Below are 19,930 nucleotides of genomic sequence, written 5' to 3'. Positions count from 1 at the left end.
AGTGACTCCAACTCAAACGAAAAGGATCCCTCAGCCATCCAAGTGTCTCATGCCACACACCGTACGGTCCACGTGGTAAGTCAGCTCACTACTCACCCCTTACTTGCCAACACGCTCTCCTGTCCAACAATGGTGGTGGGCTTTCACACCAATCTCATTTTGACAACAGCTGCAGCATTTCCGGTGGGGTGGGAATTGTTGGGAAGAGAGCCATCTAAACACCTATGTGGTTATGTACAACTTAGGTTCTAATTGGCTAAGCTAAAATTTAATCAAAGGTGATCATACAGGGCAGTGGCAGGTGTGCTCATTTCAGAGGAGTTTCCCTTGGCCTCCAGAGTCACGTGGGAGTACTTGCCAGTGTCTTGCAGACCACAGGGTGGGGTCACATCTTATCTGGAAAACTTGACTCCTGCCTTGCCCCCTTTCCAAACTGGGGGCTTACACTGCCATCCCAAAAGAACAATGGATGCCCGAGTACTCCCGAGTATCTCTGATTCTGATTTTCTAAGTTCTGGAAAGCTCATTTCTCCACATCTAAGTAGGTATCTGTTCGTTTCCGTCAGCATTTATGGTTTTAATGGCATATTTGCTTATGGCTTATTGTTTAACTTTTCCCTGAGACAATAGTAGACTAGTCATGTTTTTACCTCAATCATTGAACATCCAGTGTCTTCTACAGTGCCAGGCACGTAAGTGTTCAATAAATAAGCAATATTCCACTAATTCCAAATGGTTTGGCATAGCTGCAACTTAGGGTACCTGTTAGGAAGGACAGGGAGGCAACAGCCAGAATTCAAAATGGTGCCCACAGCATGGTGAGGCTCTGAGTTTAAAATGAAGGCAAAATTGTCTAAGTGTCTATCAGAGAATTTGAAGGCGGCTAACAATCAGATTTTTAAAAATCACTCAGGAGCTTTGCAGAGTGGATTGACACAGACAGGTATGCCACCCCTGTGGGGAGTCTTCTGCTGTGACCCACACAATAAAACTTAAACCAAGGCTTGGGCAGTGGGAGCAAGTCAGTGTGCAGAATTCACAGAATTCAGTGTGCAGAAGAATTGAGGATGATTTTCAGGTTTCCAAAGAGTGCTAACAAATAAACTGGAATACGGAGGAAGATGAGATAGAATGAGGGAGACAACGCACAACTTCAGGGTAAGGATTTTATGCAATAAGCATTTAGGGTACTGGATATATGGCTTATACCTCTGAAGTGAGATCTGGCCTGGAGGTGAAGAAGTTGCATGTAATAATAGCTCGGAAGTATTAAAAACTTGTGCAATTATGAGATCATCCAAGGTTTTAAGTATGTTAAAACTAAAGTCAAAGGTCCAAAGATGTAGTCCTTGGAAACTCCTGATACTTAGGAATCAGGCAGATGAGTTAAGATGAAGAAAATCCAGAGAGAGAAAGGTCTTATGGAGCCTGAAGAGAAAGTTTCAAAGACAGAGTTCTTAGTACTGCTGCCAAGAAGTCATATAGGGTAAGAATGGAAGAATATTCGATTTCACTATAGTATGAGGGGAGACCCCCAAACCCCAGAATTATCTTTTGTACTACAAGGCAGGCCCCTAGTAGTACACTTGGAATTTGTTCCTCTGGATCTAATGGTCAACTCAAGTTTTTAACTGGAAGTTCTGAGAAGGTTGCATCATGATTTGCAGAAGAAACATCCTGAGTTGTGACAGTGACTGTTCTTCCACCATGACAACGCACCTGCCCATACCACGCTGTGTTCAGCAGTTTTTGACCAAAAATGGCCATGACACCCATGTCCCATCCTCCCTATTCACCAGATCCCCCCCCAAGTGACTTCTGTTTCCCTGGATGAAAAAATTCCTCAAAGAGAAACATTTTGTGATGTAGAAGCAGTGAAACTAAAACAGCAGAAGCCCTAAAAGGCATCAAAATCAGTGATGTTTTTAGCAGTAGAAAAAGTGTCTCAATAGGTGTATTGCCTCAAATGGAGAGTTCTTTGAAGGTGACTGAAATGTAAACATGTAAGAATAGATGATTTTTAATACATAAATCCCGGGGTTTTTTTTGGTACCCCATAGTGTATAAGCTAAAATTACATTTCTGGGTCATTTTGGGAGAGGAACAAAAGAAACTCAGATGACAGTGGGATAAAGAGTATGTGAGAAGTGAGGAAAAAGAGATAGTTGAGAGTAGATAATTCTTTTCAGCAGCTTTGCTGAGACAATGAGATTACCTCAGAATTATATTATAGAATAATAAATTTTTCATGCTTCCTTTACTAAAGATTTAGCAGTAAGTGATGTTTATTTACTCCTAAAATAGACCCAGAAGACACAGCATGTAAGTCAAAAAGTAGCAGAAATCATTAAAAATTTTATAAGATGTAATAGGTGTATTTATGAATGGTATTAGAAGGACTTCACAGTTGGCAAAATAAAAGAAGTGTGAGTTATTACATCCTGAAGGTGCTGTTCATGTGATGCAGAGGCTTGAGTGTTTCTGGGCAACAGAAGTATCACCAGTCATCTGATACAGTCCAAACCCATCACTCGGTTGGGAACTAAGATGGTAAAAACGCCAAAAGACTCACAGAGAAAGGAATCTTTCTGACAGAAGGAAATGTCTAGGGGAAACATGACATCTAACACAGGAAAAACCCTGTAAAAAACTGCATTGAATCACTGTACTTATTTGAAATTAGTCTTCAACCTTAAGACAGTACTATTATCTATATTAATATTTTTTCAAGTCACAAAAGGAATATTATAACTTTTCCATTATTGCTTTTACCGAACCAATACTATTAGGACAGTTAAAGACTACTGAAGGATGACTAAAAAAATCCTAAAAAGCAAGTGGCCAACATTCTGAATCAATTTTAGTTTAAATATCAATTGCCAGTTATGAAAATTTGAGAGTAAACCCCTAGGAAACTATTACTTGAAACAGAGCGGTTCTAAGATAATACACACAAATCAACATAGTCTATTTAACAAAAATATTTAATGCTGCCAAAAAGTATAAAAATACAGTAGGAATGGCAGTACAATACAAAGTAATCTCTCCTAATTTCTTTCTTTTACATCTTTCTACATAGCATACACGCATTAAAAAACACTTAACACATCAATGAATGGTTCTGCAAAGTCTTCTGCTGGTGGTTGCTCTTCATTCCCTGGATGTAAAGTTTACTTTGTAAACAGACAACTGTGAGGCATCTACAGGTCTAGCAAGCCTCACTTTTGCTTCCGGAGTGGGCTTCAGGTCTTGCTTTGCACATCAATGGTTCAAAACTTATAGCTGTAGAGTATTCTCAAGTCATGAATATTTAGGTGTCTGTCAATCTTGGCCTAAAACATAAAATAAGAAGTCATCTATTCAATTCGTATTTACCAAACATGCAGACGTACACGGATACGCACAAAAACAAAAGAACTGAAAAGGCAACCAAAAATCATTCCAACAGATCACAACCAACCACACTAAGTGCTTCACTGCTATCTTGATAAAATGGGTGAAGTGCTCAATTTTCAAACAGAATTGGTGGTGTGAGGTAGACTCATGTTAAAACACCGTAATTCATATTCTTCTTCAATAATTACTAACTATGAAGATTTTTAGTCATTCTGTTTTACCCAAGAAATGACTTCTATGTGAGATACTGACAGACAGACAGGTTTTAAAAAAATGTACCCACAAGAATTTGGCAAGACTCTATGGCATGTGCTAGATTTACCAATACTTTGGAATTCAATGCAAAAGTCTAATCCAATTTGGTCCTCCACTGTATAATACTGCTAAAAATATTATCAACATGTTTGAACATAAAGTTGGCCTATACTTTAAAATCACAGATTGTAAGTAGATGCTTTTTGTACCGAAGGATAATATTAATGATAGCTGAGGTGACATACTTAACATACTATCAATATAAAAGAAAACACAGACATAAACAAACAATAGGCAGATGGAATGACTATTTGGAGGGCAGTTGAGTTTTTCATGTTATTTTACAATATCTGCAACTAACCACACTTTTTGGGAGGTCAATGGTATTTTCATTCTTCCAGTTCCCCTCACTACCACTACCACTACCACAAAAAAAAAACAAACCCAAATCTAATACCTGTCAGTATTCTCTCTCCAAATATATAAATAGGAAATATAAACCACATACATATTTGGTTAAAAAAACAAACAGAATTAGGCGTCTTTCTCTAAAGGAAGGCACAAATGTACCTAGCACTATGTATGATGTTCTCAGTAGTTCTTTTTTCTGATTTTCCAACACTGATGGAGAAATGACCGATAACCAAGAAAACAATTCTCATTAGATGTCTGTGAGTCAAAATACTAAAATACTACTTTGAATGTTTATTACAGAAATTTCCGAAACCCTGAACCTAGGTGGTTGAAGTAAGGAAAAGTGCTCTTCATGGATTCTGATTGCTGCAAAATACATATTTCCTGTGCATTCAGAAGTCTGCTCTTTAAAACAAAGGAATTCATTTCATTCAACTAAAGTGAATGAAATACTGATTTGGTTTAGAGAATGGTCTGAAGTTCCAATATTTGTTTCAGTGGTAGTTGAAACTGTTGCACGATGTTTTTTAAAAAAATTTGTTCCATTTTTTCACAAAAAATAAAGATTTGATGTAAGTGATCCAAAGTATAAAAAGAGGAATTACTTTGATTTTTACAGGTAAGAGTGGTTCTCTAGTATTTTCCCACTTAAATATTTGGTCTAACTAGTCCCTATAAACAGAATCAGTATAACATAATGGAAAAGTATGAGGCTTGGAGTAACTGGAATTCTACAGATTGGAGTTTGATCTCAGCTCTGTCACGTAGTTTTGCAATCTTGGACAAGTTATTTATTCTTTGACTCAGTTTTCTGACTTGAAAACGGGGAATTCTGTCTACCTAGAAGAGATGCTACACAGGTTAAATTTAGATTATATTTTTAAACTGGCTAGCAGAACCGTAGGTATTGGACATACACTGTTGTCCTTCCCCAGTAGTTTGTTAAAGATACACTTACCAAGAATGAACTATTATTTATACCAACTGAAAGACAGTGGTTTACATTTTTTTTTTTTTTTGAGTTGGAGTCTCACTCTGTCACCCAGACTGGAGTGCAGTGGCCGCTCTTGGCCACCGTAGCCTCGACCTGCTGGGCTCTGGTGATTCTTCCACCTCAGCCTTCCGAGTAGCCAGAATTACAGGCATGTGCTACCACGTCCGGCTGATTTTTTGATTTATTGTAGAGATGAGGTCTCGCTGCCCAGGTGGGTCTCGAACCCACGGGCTCAGGCAATTTATTTTTATTTTTTGTAGAGACAGGGTCTCACTATGTTGCCCAGGCTGGTCTCAAACTCCCAGCCTCAAGTGATCATCCTGCCTCGGCCTCCCAAAGTCCTAGGATTACAGGTGCAAGCCACCACGCCCAGCCAAAGACAGTGTTTAAAAAAATTCATTTACTGTTTCTATGTAAATAGTACTCTGGGAAGGTGGGTAAGAAAATAAGATTAAATCATTGGGAGGGTTGTTTTAAAAGACTATTTGTAAGATTGAAAAGACAAATGGACTTCATTTTATAAAATTCTAATATAGTCAATCAATTTTTGCTATTTTTACTTACTAAGGCAAAAGAGTCAAATGGGTTCACACAAATCAAGTGGAACTGACTGAACTTGGTGCTTTCTTTGGCCCTCACACACTGCTTCATGCTGGAATGGTGCAGGGCTGGGGACATGGATGGAGTGGTCCGTTTCCAAGTAAGCACCACACCTGAAGTCAAAGTCAAACTGTACCAAAAGAGGTTTTTGCCACCAAATATTCACACTAACATTCTATGGAAACGAATCAAGGTTAAGCACCAACTTTTTAAAGGTGAGCAAAGCACTGCCTTAAAGATGACTCACCTAGGTTCCCTCTCCTGAATTCACCAAACTCAAAATAACTAAGGTATTTTTTTTATTGTAGTAATTTGATATACCAATTGCATCATGCATCTGAAAAATATATGCCGAATTAGAGTAACAAGAAACAATCTGATGCTTCTTTAAAAAGTCTTTATAAAGAAAAAAAAAATTGCACACAATTCTTGTAGCTAAGACATACAATATAATGTAAAACCAGAAATTAAAGCAGCCTCTATAACCACCCCTAACTTGTATAATTCCCACATTCCACTCCAAATTAAGAAAACAAAACAGAAATAGTTCAAAAGACTGAATTTTCATTCTCTCAATGGATTGCCCAGGGACAGTTAGGGCTCTCTGAAATGTCTTGTCAGGTTGTTACCCTTAAGGACAAAGCCTCTGGAACTACTTAACAGCTTCTCATAGGAGTCACTGCTTACATAAGGTAATTGCTCTGTGCTAGGGTAAACAGCACACAACAGGAGAAAAGGATCAGCAATGGTAGTGAGGAAGAGTGCGCCCCTAAGGTCACCGAGTCTTTCCAGAATCCAGTGGCCAGGGAAGATAGCTGTTTCTCAGAAGAGCGGTGAAAGAAAGCACTTGTGCAGAATTGCTCAATGCTGTTCTTGGAGCAATCTGAATGTGCCAACTATTCAGAAAATTCCTGCTGCTGAGGGAAAAACGAGATAACCAAATTCATTTTTTTTTCCCTAGAAACCTTTAAGAGTACTACCCAAAAAAGAGTGAAAAAGAGTAAATTCCCGAATCTGGACAAACCACAAAATGGCCGTATAAGGACTAGACACACAGAATACGTGGACAGTATTTGAACGAGGATTTGTTGGCAGAGAGGGAGTTGACGCATTTACACAACTTGTGTTCCACCAAGGCGTGTCACCACTTATACATATTCAATGAGACAAAGACAGGTGGAATTTCTAGACTATCCATTACAGGGGCTCTTGGTGATGCCATCCCATAAACACTGCTTTGAGAACAGACATAAGGTAAAATGAAATTAAACGCAAACAAACGAGCAAACTTCAGAATAAATCATCCTGGCAATAGCCAAGTCCTGTATTTTAAGTTGAGAGGATAATTCTATCACATTGAAAAATATTACATTTCTATTTTTCAAGATTTTATTAATACAATTCTATGCCCCTATCACCTAAATAAGTCAAAGCCAAATAAGGGCTTCTGAAAAGTAAGAGACTTTATGAGCTGTCGATGCATAAATGCCAATGCAGGACAGGCATTTCTGCTATGCATGTAGTTCTCAACTGTGGACGGATGTGACCAGTACAGCCAGGTGAAGGATGACCCCCATCCCGGACAACAGACCATGAGGAATCTGTGCCCTGGCTACATACTCAATATTCACTGAGAACCCATGTGTGAACCTGCTAGAAGGAAAAAACAAACCAGTGTTTACAAAAGTTTGAACACTTGCCTGGACACAGAAAGAAATGGACTATATACCTAATAACATTTGGCTTATAGTAGACTACATTTTTAAAAAAATTTCTTTAAATTCACATCTGACAGCAAAAATCAAGGCAGACTAGATCTGAAAATCTGTACAATAACCAGGCAGGCAACTTGGAAATGTAGGTACTGATTATGGCGTATGGTGGTCAATAAAAACATTTTTATTATCAGGTTCTGGTCTGACAAGTTATAGAATCTAGTCAGTGATATTTTTTCTACAAGGAAAATGAGTTGTAGTCTTTTTTTTTTTTTTTCCTGAGTTGGAGTCTCACTCTGTCGCCTAGGCTGGAGTGCAGTGGCACGCTCACGTTCACTGCAGCCTTGACCTGCTGGGCTCAGGTGATCCTTCCACCTCAGCCTTCCAAGTAGCTGGACCTACAGGCATGTGCCACCACACCCGGCTCATTTTTTTGATTTATTGTAGAGACGAGGTCTCACCAAGTTGCTCAGGGTGGTCTCAAACCCCTGAACTCTGGCAACCCTCTCGCCTCAGCCTCCCAAAGGCCGAGCCACTGCACCCGGCCTGAGTCACAGTCTTTCTTTGAGAGTTACTTAATTCTAAAAAAGATGTAGATATGCCAAGTTTCAGGCTCTTATGGTTGAATAATAATACCCACCTCATAAACCTGCAGTGAAGATTAAACATATAACATATAAAAAGAGTTCAGCACAGTGCCCGGCACACAATAAGCCATCAATGAATGGTGGCCCTCATCACTCTGAATTGATGCTGAAAGCGGAGGAGTTGATATATAACTGGAAGACTGTTTCATGCCATAAACTAACTACTGTTTAAACCAATCTGTAATTTTTTACTCAGACCATCGATTTTAGTCTACTTAAGACAAAGGGGACAAGCTCAAGTGTATATAAAACTAATAAGAGTTATAGCTCCTTGTCTGATATCTGTCAGACACAGCTATTTTAATCCTCTGTACTCAGAGACATCTTGCAGCTCACCTACCAGAAACTTGACCACACTTTTTTTATGAAAGTGAAAAATGAATCACTTCATCTTAAATAGTATAGTGTTGGAACCAGTTATTTTCTTGTAATGATATCTGGCTTATAATGGAATTTTGGACACTGAGGAACTTATTTATGACCAAAAAAGTCAAAATTTTATATTTCTTTAACATGTGGCAACGTGTGAAACAGTCCTCAACACACCCATTGCAGGTTCACTGATACATGTTGAGCAACAGTAATTTGTTGGATGTCTTCCTCCTGGTGTTTTTCTATCAGAGCACATAATGCAATCTCATTTTCTATATGTAATTTATTGTCCAGTCTGTACACCATTGTGAAAGCACTTCACACATTCTCTTTCTAAGTAACTCCAGTCGATACTATGTATATCTCAGTATATATTCCATCTCTTTGCTTTTTTGTGCAATTTGAATGGAAAACTTCAAGAAAACACAGATTTTTGAAAAATCTGCTAGCTGGCGTAAGTTTGTCCTACATAATCACCAGCAAGCTTTTTATGTCCCCTGAGAGGGTACATCCGAGTGCAAAGAGTTAAAAGATAATGATTAACAAGTTTCTTTTTTAAAACTCTTTTCTTGTTCATCCTTTGGCAGAAATATTTTAAATAGATGAAATGAACCAAAAAGAGTCATGCCTGTAATCCCAGCACTTTGGGAGGCTGAGGAAGGACTGCTTGAGCCCAGGAGCTTGAGACCAACCTAGGCAGCATAGTGAGACCTTATCTCTACAAAAAATAATTTAAAAAATTAATCTTGAACAAGTATCATGATATTATAAGAAAAGGATTGTCAGTAGCGGGAAACTGCCTTGGGGGTGTGTGGGTGGGATTGGCAGCAGTGGAAATCTGCCAGGGGAGGGAGACACACCTCATCAACAAGGGTACCTGCAAAATGAACATTTGTATACCTAACCCTGAACTATACCCACATCTTTAAAATAAAAAATGGAAAAAAAAAAAATTAGCCCGGTGTAGTGGTGCGTAGCTGTAGTCCCAGCCACTTGAGAGGCTGTGGTAAGCCATGATCAGGCCTTTGCACTCCAGCCTGGGCGACAAAGTGACACCCTGCCTTAAAACAAAACAAACAAACAAAAAAAATTAGCAGCAGGCTAACACATGGCTAAACTTGAAAGGAGCCTATAGCCTGTTGGTATAACCAAGGAACATGGCATGAAACCAAATGCTGCTGCCAACCTATATAAAGGGATAGAAATGAACTACATAGGAATTACAGGGTCTTCCTGAAGATAAAGCCTTTTTTAAAAAAGTATTTTTCTTCCTTAACCTATTCAAAAAGTAGCATTACCTTTTAAAGTCAAACTACACACCTGATTCTTAAAATCTGTTAAAATTAGAAAATATTATGAAGATCTAAGGCTATGGGAATAATAAGTTTGTTTTTTTTTTAAGATGTAGAACACATTATGAGTGGCTTTCTTCTTTTTTCTAGCTGCTATCAGAGAAGGCAGGAGCCAAGGCCATCTGTCTCTCCGACTAGCATGCCTCGTGTAACAAACCATCAGGATGATGACCATGGGCACTGCAATACGCTGCCATGTATTGTTAATAATTAGTGCATGGCACCCACCAAAAATATGACCACCAGTAAAGCTGAACACTATTTAAAACTTTCACTGTCAAGACCCTTCTCAAGGATCTGCTCAGGGAAGATGACTGACATTGAAGAAGTGCACCAAGAAGTGTTCACGACACTGAATGTGGTTTTCAAAATATATCCACCAAACACCAGCCAGAAGGACAAAAAGCAGACAAAAAGCAAAGCTGAAATGTTGAATCCAATGAAGCCCATTCACCCCATGCGGGGTGAAGTCCAATCTTACCAGCATTTGCTTCCTTAAGGCTTTACCTTCTTATTTAAAGCAAAGCAGTCTTCAACTAGTGTTTAATAGGCCTGCCCACACTTGACTTGCAGAGTAACACACTGTATTTTAGCAAAGATAAACCAATGCAATTTGGAAAGGAAGATTTTAGACCAATAATGACCTAAAACCTAAGGGTCCTGATGCCCCAACACAGGTTTAATGCAGACAGACACAGGAAAATGTCCCTCTTACCTCCTCTTCATTTCAAGGTTACAGGACACAGTAATACTGAATCAGGACACAGGCACACGTTATAGAAATCTCATTTAATATTCAAGTACTGCCTACATCCTGGTTTCATATTTTCAGCATAATTGAACACACATTCAAGGAGGCTTCTAAAATCAATTCAAAGTATCTATCTATACCAATGGTTTTCAAACTGTTTTTAAATTATGTGTCCCCTTAAAAATAATTAAGCCTTATGCAGAACTCTTATGCAGTATATAAAAAGAGATGAAGCAGATTTGCTTCTTAGTGACCCTCCTGGAAATCCAATGAGCATAGTTTGAAAACCACCAATAACATGTACTATCTATGCCTCCTAGCAATTAAATTTTTTAACAACTATTTCAAGTTTAAGTAAGACAAGTTAAACATTAAATGGAATGTTGGGATCTGAAGAAAGCTAGCACTCAAATGAGCAGTTAAATTCATCAAACAATACGCTTTAAAAAATACTCATTAAGAAGTTAAAATGACAATGTAAGGTTTACACATCATCATACTGTTTATTGAAGTGGAAAGAACTTGAAAAATTTTTACTTCAAAACTTCAGTTCTAGTAAACTGAAATCATAGATCATAAAATGTTGCTTCTTACTTTAACTTCCTAAATCATGATTTGCCCCAATTACTATAAGTCAGGGTAATTACATTGAAATTTTCATAAGAAACAGTATTAATAATGGACTTTACAGAAAACAATTTCTTTATAAAGTTTTGGTCAACTGTTACCTGACTATCCCAGTAAGGAGAATTTTCCTTCAAAGATATTTTTAGGAAAAACTTTTCTTTGTTTGTTTCTCTTTTTAAAATGGGAAAAACTGTAAAACATAAAAGAAATGCAGATATATAGTAGAAATTGCTTATTCAGAGTTCTAACTGCTCATATCAAACTTCTTTTAGAAAAATGGAAAATGTATCCAGTACAATTGAATCAACATACAATTTATTTTTTTATGGTAACAGGTTTTTCAAATTGAGCTTTTAAAAAGTACAGTTAACTACAAAAGTAAGATTAAATAGGTACTTATAAAATATTTACCCTGAAATGATTAAGAATATAAAGTGTTGATGCCCGTATCAACAGTACATTATATATTACACACATTATTTAAATGTCATTTCCTTTCCATTAATGACGCAGATAAAACCACAATATTTATTGCTTATATCAAGTGCAGGTTAAAATCCAGATAGCCTCCCAAACAAATCCTGTGATAAAGGATTTCTCAGTGCTGGTCAGGTGAAATACTATGTTGACATGTATAAATACAGTAGCAAAACGTACCAATTTTAAACAAACATGAATGTCTTTATTTGAGGCAGCCATTTACATTGTGGGTTTCAGAGGAACCTGCAGTGAAGAGTCCTGAGACGTGGGCTTGTGACCGTAAATGTCACTTATCTGGTTGATGTCTGTTCTACTGCACCTTTTTGGGATATGAGGCATTTGCTGCGAACAGACAAACTCTTATGATTAAGTAGCACTGTCAGTTACTAGTGCGAAGCTTGCTAGGCAAAATTAATTGTTTATTTATAGGACATTCTGCTGAAAAACCAGTGTCCAGCCAACAAAAGCGCCAACCAAAATGACTGACACAAACCCCATCTTAGTGAGAATAGGTTGCCAATATAACCACCTTTTTCTTTTTCGTTCAGTCTCATTTAGCCTCTGTTTAATCTGCTGCACCTTCTGAGCCGTGGTAGCTTTTCTGTCCTCTCGAATACGTTTCCGTAGGACACTATAAATAAATAAAAACAAATAAAAGGCAGTGCATGCACAGCAGGATTTCAGTTCTGTAATATGGAGGAAATATTACAGGTGCAAATACAACCACATACATCCACATCTTTTTCATCTCAAACACTGGAATAAAAAAGAGAATATTCTAAATGGTTCAGGGATGCACTCCAGCAACAATTTCTGGTACAGTTTTATATTAATAAATACTTTTACTAAGACCTGAAAATAAGTATGGGACTTGGTTTCTTAAATATGACTGGTGATTTAGTTTTCTTTTCTTCTTTACTCACTGGCCACCAGAAGCAAAGGCAGAAATACCAGGAGGGTCTCCAGCATCTGACCCCTTCCACAGTCACCTGTGATGCTGAAGGCCCTTGGTGAAAGCTGTTTATTTAATATGCCAATGAATATTCCGCTGAATGAGTGCCTGCTCTCCTGTTTGACCATACATACTCTACTCCTGTTTTCCTAGTCAATACAGCATTTTTGTTTCAACGGAAGCTCTCTGACTCTCTAGGTACTTGGTCCTAGTACTACATAAGAAAAAATGCCACCCAGCGACTTGAGCCTAGAAGTTGAGTCCAGCATAGGCAACATAGCAAGACCTCATCTCTTAAAAAAAAAAAAAGATGGCCAATAGTAACATAGACATTACTATTTCTTCCCTTTAAAATGGTTTTTTAAATCAGGGTCTCATTTTGTCACCCAGGCTGCAGCACAATGGCACAATCATGGCACACTATAGCCTCACCTTTGTGGGGTCAAGTGATCCTCCTGTCTTAGCTTCCCAACTAGCTGGAACTACAGGTGCGCATCACCATACCTGGCTTTTTAAAAAAATTTTTTTGTAGAGACAAGGTCTTGCTATGTAGCCTAGGCTGGTCTTGAACTCCTGGGGTCAAGTGATCCTCTTGCCTCAGACTCCCAATGGGTTGGAATTACAGATGTGAGCCACTGTGTGCAGTATTCTTTTCACTTATTGTCTGTATTATGGCAAGAGCCTAACCAGTTCTCTGCCCTCAATTAAACATTATTGCCATGGTAATTTTTCTAAAGCATAGCTCTAAACATGGAGCTTGATAAAAATCTTGACTGCCTCTTCAAAGTCTGCATTAAGAGATAACTTTTCTTCTGGCCAAAATGTTTAACCTGAATCCAACTATGAGAAATAACGATTAAAGAAATTCAGATTGTGGGGCACTCTGAATACTGGCCTAGGAGCTTCAAAACCACAAATGTGAAGCAAGAGGGAATAACAGCGGGGGACAGTTTCAGATGAAAGGAGACCAAAGAATCGCATCAACTGAACACAATGTACGATCCTTAATTAGATCCTGAAATACTTTTTTAAACAGATAGAAGTTGGGATCATGAAAATGGTCTAAAATTAGATTATGACGACAGCTACACAACTTGGTAAATATATTAAATTTCACTGAGTTACGAACTTTAAATGAGTAAACTTTAAGGTATGTGAATTTTCTCTCCATACTGCTGTTTGTTTAAAAAGCTAGGAGGCGGACTTTTTAGACAACTAGAGAATGTTAAATTGAATACTTTATTTAACCACTGCTGTATTTCTTTGGTGTACTGGAACCTTGAGATTGCTGTTGGGAATGGTGAAATGGTGCAGTTGCCGTACAAATCCGTCTGGCAGCGCCTCAAAGATTCAACAGAGTCACCATGTGACCCAGCAGTCCTGCTTCTAGAGACACGCCCAAGAGATGAAAAGTGGTGCTCCCAGGCACTTGCCAGTTTCTCCTGCGATGCTTCACTCTGCTCTTGCCCAATGGTGTTTTGCTGTTCCTCAAATCTGTTCCCCACTGAAATAGAAACCTTGCCTTCTCTCCTGACCCCTCATTTCAATTCGCTCTTCAGTTCTCCCTCCTCTAATCCTCTATAGCCCTTCTATGCTTATCTACGGCATTTAGTTTGTGGTCAATAATTCACTAATAATGTGCTAAATTGGGTACTTGCTTTATCCTCATAATATATTAGCGACTTGATAAATAAAAATTCTTATCTCTGTATGTCCTATGGTGGTTTCTCATGTCCTTTTTGCTTTTATTTATCATATATACAGGCATCCCTGGCTATCTGAACTCTAGCTGAATATTTGCTACAATGACTTGCAAGTATTCCCCAGGATTCACTCTCTGAACTGAAAATCCAATATAACAAATATACACGCATCTGCAAGTGAAAACATAAGTTATATTTTGGTGTAAGCGAAATATATATGAAATATATAAAAGTATCAAAGGGGTTATTAGCCTTACATAGGTCCTCTTATTTGCTTTTGCCAGAGATCTGGGGGAACCATCAACAAAGCTTCAGTTTAGATGAAATCTTTAAGATATTTTTAAATTTTTAATTCTCCTGCAATGCTTCACTCTGCTCTTGCCCAAATGATGTTTTGCTGTTCTTTAATTTTCATTGCAGTATAGAAGTCAATTATAATGTGTATGTAGTATTTTACAGTATTGTCATTTATCATAAACTCAATAATGAGTTCATTAAGTGTTACAATATTATATAATTAGTGCTTTAAATGCTATATAAGAGTTTAAAAGGGTTTTTATTACACTTGGAAATGCTTATCTACGGCATTTATTACACTTGGGGAAACTGGCTGTGCTTTTCGGTTGGGCTGGAACACAATTTTTCTCATTTAAGTAATGAAATAGAGATTCTTGCTTTCCAAAAGCACACTGTAAATTCAGGAATGAACTGGAGAAATACCAAGACATGACCCTATTTAGTTTAAGAACACAATTTCAGAGAAAGACAAACTACTCTCAATTTGTGATACACATTTTTTTTTTAAATCTAGTTAGTTGGGCCTAAGGAAATTATGTCTGTGTAATATGACCAGATTTTCCCATATATTTCCACAATTTAGGCCATTAGTCAACAGGGAATGTCTTCTGTGGACTCTTGCCCATGAAAGATCATGTGGAATTTCTCACAATTGCACATACGGCAGACTATTGCCAATACCGGCCTTGGCAGGCACACTTTATCCTATGAAAGTACACAGGAGAAGGGTCTGAGTAACCAAACTGTTCACATGTCCAAGTCATTCTCCACTCTCAGTGATCTGGGATGCTGGGTCACACTATAATTGAGAATACAGGTTTTCAAACTTAGACCGCAATAGTGAGAAATATCTTACTGTCACACAGAGTAACCTTATACACATATTTATATATGTACACAATGAATACAAAAACTTATGGGGTCCATACCTCATCCCTACATATATACAAATAGGTTGAAATATTCCTAGTTACTATTTGTGATACCCTGATAAATCTTATTTTACTCTATTTTAGTTTCTTTTTTAAAAAATGTTTATAACTCAATGCCTATGGGATTTGATCTTCAACTTGAAAAACTACTTGGAGGATATTCAGTAATGAAAATGAAGAAAAGAAAATTGTGTTCTCTTCTAAAAGTTGAAATTCTTTTGATAACATTATTTTATTTTATTAGGATCTCTAATGCAAAGCTATCTATCAGTATTAAAAAGTATAGGGATTGAGTAATAAAACTGTTAAGAGTAACCTTTATTTCATGTCTGATCCTTTGCCCCTCTTCTACATTTCTATAATCTTGCTCTTGTAATAAGACCTATCTGCTTAGAATTCTGACTTTTCTGTTCTCTCCCTCTGTTTTCAAACACACACTGGTCTCATCTATCTCGAAGAGAAGGAAAAAAAAGAGAAAGAAGAAAATAATAATATACACAAGCACATGCATAGTCATATACTCAGATGCATAGCTATACACCCCGTTAAACCTGCAATCACTCTATCACTCTTGAGTGGTTTTATTAATCCACTCTGTACTGCTAAACTTAGACAAGTGATTTAACTCATTGGAACTCTTAATAAGGTTAGTCCGTGTCTTTGAAGATTAAAACTCAACACCTCTGAAATACAAACACCAATTCAGTTATTAAGCCTGTTTTTCATTTAATTCTGCAGATTTAGACAAAAGGGGGGAAAAAAACTAGTAAGACTAGGAATCTGAAAACTTAATTATAAGGTAATTTAAAACAATATTTCCTGATTTAAAGAAATTATATTTAAGGTGGAAAAAAGAACCAAAGAAAAAAACCTTATGCTTTCACTTGTTATCTAAAACTACTGAAGCAAATAGGGAATAACACTGCTAAGTCATAATAAACTATTTTTTTTTTTTTTTGAGTTGGAGTCTCATTCCGGAGTGCAGTGGCATGCATGCTCATAGCCACCCCAGCATCGACCTGCTGGGCTCCAGTAATCCTTCCCGCCTCAGCCTTCCGTGTAGCTGGAACTATAGACACATACTACCATGCCTGGCTATTTTATTTTATTTTATTGTAGAGACGAGGTCTTGCCAGGTTGCCCGGGCTGGTCTCCAACCTGCGGGCTCAGGCAATCCACTCGCCTCAGCCTCCCAAAGTGCTGGGATTATAGGCTGAGCCACCGAGCCCGGCCATAAACTATTCTAGTATAATATATAATAACACATGTACTATATATTGTAATATGTTAGCTTTTATAACATTTTAGGTATGCAATTTTTATATCAGGAAAACACAAAGGTGAAGTTATAATGTATGAGAGACCTCAACTATTTTCATTGTATGCCCCAAGATCCCAATCTAACAAATATAACTACAACATAAAATTTCTCCCAATAAAAAGTATATTTGACAAAAAGGGAAAAAAATCAGAGAAGCAGATGAGAGAAAAAAAGAGTATTTTATTAAAAGCATATTATCAATTATAACTATAGAACATTCTATAATTATACAAATGGCACTTTTTTTGTACCATACTATATATTTTATGACTAATTATGTCAATTTTTGTACTTAATTAGAATAGTTTTAAACAACTTGTTTTTGTTTTTTGCTTTTTGTTTTTGAGTTGGAGTCTCACTCTGTTGCCCAGACTGGAGTGCAGTGCGGCCACCGCAGCTTCGACCTGCTGGGCTCCGGCGATCCTTCCGCCTCAGACTTCTGAGTAGCCGGAATTACAGGCGCGCGCTACCACGCCCGGCTGATTTTTTGGATTTATTGTAGAGATGAGGTCTCGCTGCCCAGGCGGGTCTCGAACCCGCGGGCTCAGGCAATCCACTCACCTCAGCCTCCCAAAGGCGTGGGACTATAGGCTGAGCCACCGAGCCTGGCTTAAACAACTTTTTAAGTGGCTTATAAGTATTAAGTATTGGCTTTTTAAATTTTTTTTGGTAAGTTGGGTTCTCACTCTGTTGCCAGTGGAAAGATTACAGTTCACAGCAGCACTGACCTAGAGGGTTCAGGTGATCCTTCTGCCTCAGCCTCCCGAGTAGCTGGGGTAGGCATGCACCACCATACCCAGTTTATTTTTTGATTTTTTTGTAGAGATGCGTTCTTACTATGTTGCCCAGGACAGTCTTGAACTCCTGGGCTCAAGCAATCCTTCTGCATTGGCCTTCCAAACTTACAGGCGTGAGCCACGCCTAGCCTAGTACTGACTTTCTAAAAGGACTGAATGCTCTTTGATAATAATTATGTCATCATATACTACCTAAATAACCTTAGGTAATACATAAATGGTTATATTAATTCAATAAACAAAGGGCCTATGTTACTTCATATATACTGAACTTATTAAAATGAACAAGAAACGTTGTCATCTTTCCGGCACGTAACCACGGAAAACTCACCTCTCGCTGTTCTCCTCCGTAGTATCTTGTGTTTTAGAGGAAAGTCCTGTACATCGGTCACCTGCCAGTTTTTCTTCTTCTAGACCTATTCTGTTCCCATTGTATTTTTCAGTCATTATTTTGTTTGGTGTATGATCAAAAGCAGGAGATAAATCTTCCTTAGAAAGTTCTTTCCATCGTTTCTAGGTAGGGAAGAGAAATGAAAAACAAATGTAAACACTAAACATTTAGTTTTCTTTCAGTGTAAAGGACCTATGAGTCTTACTAAGAAAACTCAGTGAGTTAACAGATAATTAAAAAAGAAAAAGGCATTTTACCACACCATAGTTCTTTTAACACATTCATGACTGGCAAATTTTTCACATTCCTAATACTGAGAGCAAGTGAAAACAAAAAAACCTGATGCTGGAAAAAACACTGAACTTCTGTCGTTAAGTACAAGTGAAATGGTCTTTTCTAAATTGTTACCTTTTTCACAATACAGATGTATCCAGTATTTGCCTCAGACACCACTCTAAGTAGCATTCTGTGCTTTGTATTTTTATTTGGCTTTTAAACCTGAGAAAACAGTCTTCCACGATGAGGTATCATGGATTCATCCAAGGAAAGTTCTTGTTCAGGTCTATACAGTGTTGAACTTTTTTAAAACATAATTACGGGTCCAACTTTGCATAATCTGCTTGGATTTGACAACATTTCTGCATTATTGGAAAAATGCAAAAACTGCCAAATTTGTAGGAATCTATTTTGTGCCATTATTTTTCAAAAGAAAGGCATCACAATTGTTGGCTGTGTTGAACAATAATCTTGTATTGTGGTTTTCTTCACTTGTCCCATCAAAATATTTAATGCTAGAAATTATTTCATCTCAGACACTGTAGTATTATTGCTCCACTTTGGACATTTATAGCTGTGGTGCATCAGATCATAATATCTGCTAGTTTCAGCTGCGGTCATTTATATAAAATCATCTCCAATAAATAGTCTGACAACTTCACTTCTACTATGAAGATTATTTGGAAACCCTGACACCTGGATTGCCAATAAACACTTCCAAGTTTCTTTTGGACCATATTTTGTCCACTCAATGTCTGATTTGTTCTCACCAGTGCTAGATCCACTGTCATAGATTACCTGCATTATATTTCTTCGTTTACATTGGATCATTACGTCACTATCTGTCTCACTATCACTAATAAGTTCACTGGATTCACTTTCGACCTTGAAAATCTCATCAGCATTCACTTCTTCATTTTCCATAATTATAGTAAATTATTTCTAATGTTGAAGTATGAAAGCCCTGGAATATCAAAATAAAAGTATACAACACTAATCCCAACAAAATAATGACCAACTTCCAATTTTTACCAATGACATAAATCAATAACATTGCCCACTTGATATTAAATAATTATCTAAATTAACTTTCTTCTCCTTGACTATTCATTTTCTTTTTTTTTTGAGTTGGAGTTTCACTCCATCACCCAGACCGGAGTGCAGTGGCCGCTCCCGGCCACCACAGCCTTGACCCACTGGGCTCTGGCGATCCTTCCACCTCAGCCTTCCGAGTAGCCGGAATTACAGGTGCACGCTACCACGCCCGGCTGATTTTTGGTTTATTGTAGAGATGAGGTCTCGCTGCCCGGGCGGGTCTCGAACCCGCGGGCTCAGGCAATCATTTTCAAGTAAAATATAATAACACATACATATGACAATGTTGCAGCAGTATTTAGAAACTGACATATTCACGTCAAGAGCAACCAGGACCAGAATCTGGAATGATGTGAATTCACATCAGCAGTCGCAAATGAGTTAACTATGCCTATTTTAAGTTCAAAATTCTAAAATAATAATGCATTTAATATTCATGCACATCAGCCGGGCTTGGTGGGCTCAGCCTGTAATCCCAAGGCGGAGGTGAGTAGATTGCCTGAGCCCGTGGGTTTGAGACTCGCCTGGGCAGCGAGACCTCATCTCTACAATAAATCAAAAAA

At 37.7% G+C, this 19,930-nt stretch overlaps 1 protein-coding gene across 3 annotated transcripts in view; it reads right to left on the bottom strand.

Moving 5' to 3' along the window:
- Positions 1–2,966: 2,966 nt before the first annotated feature.
- PTPN2 (protein tyrosine phosphatase, non-receptor type 2) overlaps positions 2,967–19,930 on the bottom strand; it is a 97,027-nt gene continuing 80,063 nt past the window's right edge. The window contains exons 8-10 of one of the 3 annotated variants that reach the window (XM_008058927.1): positions 17,937–18,118; positions 12,133–12,234; positions 2,968–3,332 (exon numbers count right to left, since the gene is read on the bottom strand). In XM_008058927.1, the coding sequence (XP_008057118.1) occupies positions 3,311–3,332; positions 12,133–12,234; positions 17,937–18,118 (306 nt within the window). In that variant the 3' untranslated portion in view covers positions 2,968–3,310. Of the gene's footprint in view, positions 3,333–11,424; positions 12,235–17,936; positions 18,119–19,930 lie in introns of those variants that run through there. The other 2 variants (XM_021712813.1, XM_021712812.1) reach the window with 2 other exon arrangements.

This window comes from Carlito syrichta, unplaced genomic scaffold (genome assembly GCF_000164805.1).
Source record: "Carlito syrichta isolate Samal-C Ts95f unplaced genomic scaffold, Tarsius_syrichta-2.0.1 Scaffold303652, whole genome shotgun sequence".
NCBI lineage: Eukaryota > Metazoa > Chordata > Mammalia > Primates > Tarsiidae > Carlito > Carlito syrichta.
The sequence above is the reverse complement of the archived record's forward strand: the minus strand, read 5'-3'. Positions and strand labels throughout refer to the sequence as shown.